This window comes from Tauraco erythrolophus, chromosome 7 (assembly GCF_009769465.1).
Source record: "Tauraco erythrolophus isolate bTauEry1 chromosome 7, bTauEry1.pri, whole genome shotgun sequence".
In the NCBI taxonomy this organism is placed as follows: Eukaryota; Metazoa; Chordata; class Aves; order Musophagiformes; family Musophagidae; genus Tauraco; species Tauraco erythrolophus.
The window spans coordinates 4,821,289-4,830,967 of NC_141471.1; the positions used below are offsets into that span (position 1 = coordinate 4,821,289).

At 46.8% G+C, this 9,679-nt stretch overlaps 1 protein-coding gene across 1 annotated transcript in view; it reads right to left on the bottom strand.

Moving 5' to 3' along the window:
- GARS1 (glycyl-tRNA synthetase 1) overlaps nt 1-9,283 on the bottom strand; it is a 29,420-nt gene extending 20,137 nt beyond the window's left edge. Inside the window, exons 1-4 of the mRNA XM_086614465.1 lie at nt 9,202-9,283; nt 5,549-5,650; nt 1,574-1,676; nt 333-474 (exon numbers count right to left, since the gene is read on the bottom strand). Of these exons, the coding sequence (XP_086470591.1) occupies nt 333-474; nt 1,574-1,676; nt 5,549-5,650; nt 9,202-9,261 (407 nt within the window). The 5' untranslated portion in view covers nt 9,262-9,283. The remainder of the gene's footprint in view (nt 1-332; nt 475-1,573; nt 1,677-5,548; nt 5,651-9,201) is intronic.
- Nucleotides 9,284-9,679: the final 396 nt, after the last annotated feature.

Consider the following 9,679-nt stretch of genomic DNA (forward strand, 5'->3'; position numbering starts at 1 on the left):
CCCAGCTGTCTCAGATTTAGACAAGTCACCTAATCCTTCTTCCTGTCTTCTTGATATTTTATAAAAAGGGATAATGGCTATTTCTTACCTAATGGGACTGCTAGGAGACATTAAGACATTAGACTCTCAGACACGAATCTCTCTGCTCTCCCTGATTTATGGAACAGCTTCTCACACTGACCTATGCACTAATATCTAATTATTTTGCACTACAACAACGTATGAAATTGGGTGACCCAATCTCAAGATCCCTGTGGGTAATTTTACAGAAGACTGTAAAAAGCAACTATGACCAGAAATGGCATGCTGCAGAAAAAAAGACCCATATTTACTTCAGAACTGGCTCTGGCGTGAGCATAGTACAATCAATCTCCAGGATTTGCTCTTCCTGAATAAAGTGCTGTCTCCATGCCTGGATGATGTTGTTCTTCAAAGCACACCCAACAGGCCCAAAGTCATACAGACCACTGACACCTGCAAAGAGAAAAAGGTAAAAAGTGTGGTCGGTAAGAGATTGTATGAACCTGCGCTGTTTGGAAGAAATGTCCTCCCTTCTCACTGTTTCCATCAGCTGGTTGAAGTCTGAGCTCATTTTCTGAGTATGAAGCATCACCTTCTCTGTGCTAAACGGAATATGGAACGTGGCTCACTGTAAAGAGCTTTTTACATAAAGACCCATAACATAAAGGCTGAGAGTAAACTCTTGGAAGCGTCTAAACAGACACTGCCCTACACTAACCAGCACAGTTCAGTTGCAGAGTGCACTGGGGCAACAGGTAGTGGCAGAAACTGAAACTGATAAATACCTGCAGTCAACAACTCTAAAAGCCACACTTCCTCCACCAATGGACTGCATTTCGTGGGAAGTTTTGTGGGAGCAATCTATCTGAAGGAGGAATCTGAATACAGAAGAAGTGATAATGCATGTGCCAAAGCAATATGTTACTGCCAGCAATACAGCATACCTCCTAATCACTAGTTTAGGCACAAAGACGAAAAAAGAAAAAGCCAATTAAACAACCCAGAGTATTTATTTTAGTATCTTGGCTGAAATAGCACACTCCCTTGCCCCGAGCTGCCTCAAATCAGCCATCTGAAGAGGTTGAACAGCCGCATTTGTTCACGTGATCAATAAAGTTCACTGACAAGGTTCAGTAAGGTAACAGGTTCCAAAGTTCACAGTAGTTTTGAGCATTATCTTGCCAAGAAAAGCTCAGAGAGATATCAATGATTATGAGGAAATAAGCTGATCACTCCCTTAAACACTGAAACACCCTACCCCTCTGCAAAGAAACCATCTTCTACATGTAACGGTCAGAACTCGCATCCTAAAGTCCACTCATTTGCATTCAGAAAGAAAAAGACTAATTTTGAGCTCCCTCCCCACCCAAAGACTTTAGGAAGTGGGAAACTTTTGAAAGGCCTACAGACTGAAGCAGGGCAGTGTAAAGCCAACTTTAAAAAAAATTATTTTATGTTGCATTAATAGAACATCACCAAGAGTACAGCATTCCACACAGCTAGAAAGACCAGAACATTAGGGATTAAAATGTAATTTTCTTCAAATCCACACCTCCATAAATAGAAAAGGCTTGATCGTAGAAAAACCTCCTTTTCAGGGTGTCTTCCATTTTAACTCTGTCCACAATGTCATCTTTGGGCTGTAAGGCCAGCTCCTGCAACCCAAGCAAACCGAAAACAGTTAATAGCTCCAGTTTCTGGCAGGAGGACAAACCCTCTCCATTCAGCGCTATGAGTCAAAAGTCTGTAAAGACCATTTTGAAACAAAGGTATCCTGCCAACATGCTCATTTTCCAAAGGGGAATGGTCACACTGAGATTCAAGCACTCAATTATGAACGTGATTGTCTGAATGCATCATTTTAGACTCTCGAGGTAGACTCATCTGCCCTAACTTTCAGACGACTAAGTCTGAGCTGGTTATCCTCAGCTTTCTTTACACTCAGTGGAGAATAGCAATTTCTAAAGTAATTCTTCTGACCTTTTTCCCTCTCCTGACTGTAAAAAGAGCTTAAAGCAACTATCTCGGACTACAAATATCTAACTCTCAGTGTACACGAAGCTTTCAACGAAGTGTTCCTCACTTGATGTTTGCAGTTTTCATACTCAAATTCTGATGGCTGAAATTCACGAAAATTCATCATTTTTGTGCTGTGCCAAAGGTGTGTATTTGGCTACTTGTACAAAGAATATCTATTTGCAAAATGAAGGCTTTCACAAATATGGCCTCGTGCACTCAGAAAATTTAGTTACAGTGGTGTCTAAATGGCCTGACTAGGTTCTGTGAAAATGTTTTACAGCAGACTCACCATTTTATCTAAAAACCTGTGATTTTTGCAACCAACTCCACTAGCAAAGTCAACAGGCTTGAAACTTTTCCCTCAACAAAAAGACATTCTGATGATTAGAGTTAAGACAAGAAGTTCAATAAATGAATTCAGATCCTCCAAAGTGGCTAACATTATCATTTTGAACAGCCTTTCGGTAACAAAATGTATCGTATGCCAAATAATTTCAAACTTTTCTTTTTTTAGCATCTATAAAGACAAATAAACGTGGTCTAGTTTTAAAAGCACTGTACCTCCGTTGCTCCCACGAATTAGCATAAGCCAAGGAGTAACTTTGCTCAAGAGACAAAGAGAGTCAAAAGACAGACAGAGAGCACCAGATCAGTACTTTTAAAGCATAGAAACTGAATTCATTTGGCATTCTCTGCCTAAAAATACAGGATCACATTTCATAATGACCAGTTTCTTAAGATAAAGGATGGCTTCTGCCCAGAGATGGACAGAAGGAGAGCAACAGTGACACAGCCCAATTCTGAACTGGCAAGGAGAAACAGCCAACAGCACAGGAGGAACTGGAGTAGGTACAGAATTCTGTAGAGCCCCTCTCCTACCACCTAAGGAGAACAGTTAATGCACTGCTGCAGATGTCAGAGAAAGAGTCTCTTCTACCCAGCACACATTCGTAAACACAAATGTATTCATAAACAGAAGGGAGGAAAGTGTCTGTGTTAGTCTTCAAGAGGAAGAAAGACCCTGTATAGGAGCGGAATCATCTACTGACTTAAGATATGATTTGAGGACCTAAAGCCAAGCAATTTTGAAACTCTCAACTGCTCTGCCCTGTTCAAAGCTTCAAATTCAGAGCCACTCTGCTATCTTTAAGTAGGAATCACAGGGCTTGAAAACGGTACCAGCAGCTGCTAAAGCTAACAAGCATTCACACGGCTGCTTTCTGCAAAAGCTGCAAGCGACGTGTCAAGAGAGAAAGCCGGGATCGGAGTGTGGCACTCACACGGGTAGATGCTGCATTTTCAAGGTCACTCTTGCACTGACAGGGATACAGCCCACGCAAATCGTGTGACTGGCAAGCACGCCTCTACACTGCATCCTACAGGCACTCCTTCAACAGAAAGGTGGAGCTCACAGGGATACCAAGACTCCTAACCTGCCTTTCTACACCTCTCTAAGTCAAGGTTCCATCGGCTGGGAAACAGAACTGGGCAAACATTTAGAAACTATTTACTCCAGGATGACTTAGCTATCAACCCAGGTCCCACCCAATGCTTTCAAAGCACGGTTCTATGCTGAATGTCAGCGACATGGACAGTGGGATCGAGTGCACCCTCAGCACGTTTGCTGATGACTCCAAGCTGTGTGGTGTTGTGGACGCGCTGGAGGGAAGGGATGCCATCCAGAGGGACCTTGACAGGCTGGAGAGGTGGGCCTGTGAGAACCTCATGAAGTTTAACAAGGCCAAGTGCAAGGTCCTGCACGTGGGTCAGGGCAATCCCAAGCACAAGTACAGGCTGGGCAGAGAATGGACTGAGAGCAGCCCTGAGGAAAAGGACTTGGGGGTGTTGGTTGATGAGAAGCTCAACATGAGCCGGCAATGTGCACTTGCAGCCCAGAAAGCCAACAGTATCCTGGGCTGCATCCAAAGAAGCGTGGCCAGCAGGTCGAGGGAAGTGATTCTGCCCCTCTACTCAGCTCTCGTGAGACCCCACCTGGAATACTGTGTTCAGCTCTGGAGCCCCCAAAACAAGAAGGACATGGAGCTGCTGGAGCGGGTCCAGAGAAGGGCCACAAAAACAATCCAAGGGCTGGAGCACCTCTCCTATGAAGACAGGCTGAGGGAGTTGAGATTGTTCAGCCTGGAGAAGAGAAGGCTCTGGTAAGACCTCAGAGCAGCCTTCCAGAATGTAAAGGGGGCCTACAGGAAAGCTGGAGAGGGACTTTTTGCAAGGGCGTGTAGTGATAGGACAAGGGGTAATGGATTTAAACTGAAAGAGGGGAGATTTTGGTTAGATTTAAGGAAGAAATTCTTTACAATGATGATAGTAAAGCACTGGAATAGGTTGCCCAGGGGAGTTGTGGATGCCCCATCCCTGGAAGTGTTCAAGGCCAGGTTGGATGAGGCTTTGAGCAACCTGGTGTAGTGGAAGGTGTCCCTGCCCATGGCAGGGGGGTTGGAACTAGATGATCTTTGAGGTCCCTTCCAACCCAAACACTTCTATGATTCTAATACTAAATAAAAGTGAAATATTTTTACTCAGTTTAAATGCATGCAAACAGGTAGCCGTAACACCTGACCTGACAGAAAGCACTAACTGTTCACCTCCCATGACTCTGTAGGACAAACAGGGTCAACTGGTTTCGATTCAGGTATACTCACATTCTCCCAGTAACATAGTTGCAATCAGGGGCTTGTTTATTTATTTACTTATTTATTTATTCATTTATTTTTACAAGTATCACCAAAGCACAACTACAATCGTTTTTATATGAAATACAAATTAGAAATAATCCCATAGTTTCCCGGGTGAATCTGCACACCTGACTGTTTTCGTGCTTCAGGAGTTTCTTTTTGGTCGTTTCAGTCTGAGGGTGGGGAGAAGGGGAGGGAAGCTTGCAGGATAAGGAACTGTATTTTTACTTGTTTATTTATCTAGAGACAAAACAAAGTACCATCATTTCATTTGCAGAGGGACTTTTCAGAGCACAATCGTATTCAAAAAAAGGGGCACAATTTCCATACGTCCCTCTCTTTAAGGCTGAGGAAAACCATAGGCTATTTGAAACGTCTCCAAAAGCTCTGTGTAAACCGTGGCAAAGAAAATGGTTTCTAAAGAAACATGTTCTATGCCAGCCTGTGAATTCAAACGCTGTACAAAGAATCTGAAGATGAAACTTACTACACTGAACAGCGTGTCCTCTCGCTGTGCGCAAAAAAAGATCTATACAGTAAACAAGGAATAGCGACATATACATTGAATTTCAGATTTGACTGAAATTATTCCCTCACGTGCTCTGATTTAATGCCAACAGATACTAGCATAACAGATAAAGAATGCCATTGCCACTAGTTGGAAACTTGCAAACTATTTCAGAAGTGATTCAAACAGCCTGCCCTGCTATGACTGTTTAGCCCAAATCAGTATCATAAAACAAAAAAACATTAAGTAGAGATTTCAAGGCTTTTCAGACAAAACTGTGGAACTCAAATTTAATTTCCAGACCTACCTTCGCCTCTAGGACCCTCTTCCGAGCTTTGAGCTCTGCTACAGCTTTGTCTATATCCACCTGGGGAGCTTTCTCTTCCTTCAACTTCCTTACCAGTTCTCCCTAGAAGAAGGAGATAAAATACAAGACAGATTATTTCTTTGAATGCCACAGGTGACAACTCTCCTTCTTTCAGCTCCCCTGGCAATCCAAAAAGAAGGTTTTGTCCTGCCTCCTCGCAGGTCTCAGGAGGCTGCTTCAATTGGTAGAAGGGAGAAACACACATTTGCAAGTTAGCAGAACTAGACATCATTAAGAAACTCAGCCCCTCCATATGCTGTTGTTAAATCCCAGAGCTGTTATTAAATCTCAGTGTGCAAATATACCCCTGTATGTATCGCTTCAAAGCGGATTTCTAAAAATCCTAGTTCTCTGTGTTCGAGGATGCACTAAGTGGATTCTCAGATGATTAATATAGGCTTGGTGCTCTCTTGCTTGGTAATAAGGCTTCTCTTTCTTCTACTCCTTCCCTTTTCTTTAAACTTTATGACCATTTTAGACTTCTCTTCCTCTGTCATATCTGTTCAAAACTGGCCAGTAAGTACACAATTTTTAGAAGAAAGTCCCACAGAAGACACACATTTTACCTTAATGTGTAAACAAAGAAGGCATTGCGTTAGCTGTAAAAACTGTTATTGTTTTTAAAACTCATCCAGTAACTTTAGGAAACAATGGAGTAAAAAAATAGAATAATAAAAAAAACCCAAAGCCTAAATATTTCAGACCAGCAAAACCCTGCCATGGGCTTACACTGAGGTCTTGATCTGAGTCAAGCCACCATCACCTTGTTGCAGTTCCACAAGGTCTCTTTTGCCCTGTAGGGACGATTTCTCCCCTTTCATCCCAAGGGAAGCGCTCAACCCCTAAACACCTAACAGCATGCTTTTCTGAATATGATCCTCAGAAGTCACACCCAGCTTGCTCGTGGAGATAAATCAATTTAAAAGTCTTCCTTTCAGTCCACTCTTTTTCAGGCAAAACCAAGTTCTACCTTGAATTACTGAGCACGAGAAAGGAGCTAACCCAGGAGGAAAAAGCGCAGAGATATGAATGGCTTCTCAGGTGGGATGTTCTAAGAATGAGATGCTCCAAGTTCAGCATTTTTCTTGCATCTTGCACTTCTCCATTAAACAAAAAGAAAAAAAAAACAATCCAAAGATATTACAGCTGTTCCCCAATACCAGCTTTTTAATAAATTCTGAGCTTTTCTGATGTTAATATTACAGGCAACTGAGAAATCAAAGAGAAGAGAATACATAGATTGCCATTCAGTAATCAGATTAGAAAAGCTAAAAGTGTTTCAGAGACTAAGGGGTTCAAGGGCTAATTTTATTAATAAAAGGAGGAAGACTCAAAGCCTGTATTAAAATAAACACACACAAAGAAAAGAAAGAAAAATAAGAATCCTGTCAGACTCCCTAACCCCATCGGCTACAGGAACAGAACAAATCTGCTGTTTCCTTCCTGTTAACTAGTTACACCAAAACATGAAAGTTTCACTCTAGGGCTGAGGACTTCAACTGCCATTCCTGGGTAACGTGGCAGAGGGAGGGATCGGATTTTTTTTTTTTTCTTTTAAAGTAGTAAGTCCAAATTGCCTTTGTCGACCGAGGGGGTCAGCAGTGGAAAAACATCAAGGCAGCAGCAAAGCAGCGACTGCTGACTCAACAGAGCTATCACCCTGCTCGCTGCTGAGCATCTAAAAGCAGCATACAGCAACTCTTTGTCCTGATCTGTAAGTAAAAGAGCACTTAGACATATGCAAGGAGAAAAAAAAACAACACAACCGACGCAACTAATTATGTTTGCTGACAGGACTCAATCTAATTAAAGCTACGATCTTGAGCCCAACCCAGAGGAGGAGTGCACAGCAGCACTCGATGTGGCAAATTTTGCTGCAGCTTCGTCCCACAGACCAGTAAAGCAGAGAGGGATCCACCCCTAGATCACAGCAGCTTATTGCATCAGGCACTGCTGCAGGAAAATACGCTGCTCGCTTTCCTCTCCATAAGCTGACAGTCCCTTAGGTTTAATTAAATCGCTTCTCCACGAGCTGATACACAGGGTCCCTGGCATCATAAGGTATCAACTACCCCAATAATCTTTGCTGCTGCCTCCCTGTCCCCTTGTGCAAACATCTCAGGGAATTACTACCGTCAGCTGCATGACACAATATCCATGGTCCTTAGCTCCACAAATTTACTCACAAACCTTTCCTTGGCACCCTACGCTCCTGTTTCAATCCCATGGGCAGTCAGAAAGAAGGGGTGTTGATACTTCAAAGGTAAACAACAATACCCAAGCTACAGGATTTTAAAATCAATAAATTGGCTAGTTCTAGAGATCATAATTTTATTTACAAGGAGCTCTCTTGCCAAGGCATTATGCTGTACAGTGATTCATAATAAAAACTCACTGAAGTGCTGGTATAATTAGAGGGCCATAAATCCACTCATTTATTGGGAAAACACATGCACAAATCTACAAATACATGGGACACACACACAGCTATGCGTGCAGCTAAGCAGAAGACTATGGATTCAGCCACTTAAAGGAGGCTTGTGGGGAACTTGCACACCTTGGTCTTGCTGCTAAGGGAGGGAGGAAGGAGAAGTTCCATGTGGCTGTGAACAGGCTCCACTGCAATTAACACACACGACAAGGGTACCAAGATTCACTCAGGAAATAAAAAGACGACCAAATCCTTCTCAGGTAAGAACAAAGCTAAAGATAATAGCTCCACCTGTGAGGGAGACGGAAAAAGAATGCGACGCACTCCCAGCTAACAGGAGACAGCTATGCACCTAGACAAATAAGAATGATGAAATGGAAAACGTGCAAAGAAATTAACATCCCTTACTGCATCAGCCCAATACTCAGCTCTAAAGGCAAGTCATCGTGTGATCCTACGGGATGAGGAAACCAAGGCAGGCTGCTTCATAAAGAAAATGGGAAGAGTCAGCTGCAGGGCCCTAGAAGCATGGCAAAAGTCAGCCTTATCTTGGGCACAGAAGACACATCCAGCCCAGGAGAGCAGAGCCAGGCAGCCTGACACACGGACCCGGTTCTTCCAGACAGCCCTGACACACGCGATCGCCACGGGCAGGGAAGGGGCAGCCTGCGGGAAACCGGCACGGGCGGCCAGCCACGCACCGCCCGCAGCCCCTCCTCGGGGGGCACGGCGAGACCGCCGGGGGACACCCGCACCCCCGGGAACCGGCGCTGCCCAGAAGCGCCGCGCAAACCCGCAGGGACCCTCCGCCGCGGGCTCACCGCTGGAGCCCGCCGGTACCGCAGAGCCCCACAGCGCGGAACCGGCGGGTCGCCAGCCGGGCCCGGTGGGGCTGAGGGGAAGGGCTGCATCCGCTCCGCGGGGCAGCGGGGGCAAACCCCGCCGGAGCACAGCAGCTCTCCCCGCACACCCGAGCCGAGGCACCGTCCGGCCGCCGCGGGCCCTGAGCGGGCGGGTCTGTCACACACCCGACCCCCGCACCCCAGCGGGGACCCCTCCTCAGGCGGGTCCGCCCCGGCGGGCGTCCCCTCTCAGGTGCCACCCGCTGAAAACCCCCTCAGCCGGGGGGTCCCCCTCCCTCCGCCGGGCCGAGGCGCGTTACCTGGTGCCGCACCGCCTGCCGGAGGGGCGCGAGCAGCGCCTCGGCTTGCGGACCGTCCATGGGGGTGGCGGCCGGGGCGGGCCGGGAGCGGAGCGGGCGCGGCGGGCGGGCAGGCGAGGCGGCGCAGCAGCACGGGCAGGGCGCTACGGAGAGACCAGCGGCATGGAGAGGCGCGGCGCACCGCCCTACCCCCCCACCCCGCATGATGAAATCCGCCCGGCGTAAAGCCGGCCCGCGCCCGCCGCCGCACTTTCCGCACGGGCAGCGGCCGCCGCGGGCCCCGCCCCGCCGCAGATTCGGCACGGCGCGGGGCGGGGCGGGGGCGGCGGCGGGCCGGCAGGGGGCGCGCGGGAGCGCCCGCGCCGCACGCGCGCACACACGCGCAGCACGCCACCACCTCGCCGCGCTCCCGGGCCGGGCTGCGCATGCGCAGGCGGCAAGACACACCCCCCCCCCCGGAAGTGCGCATGCGCCGGCG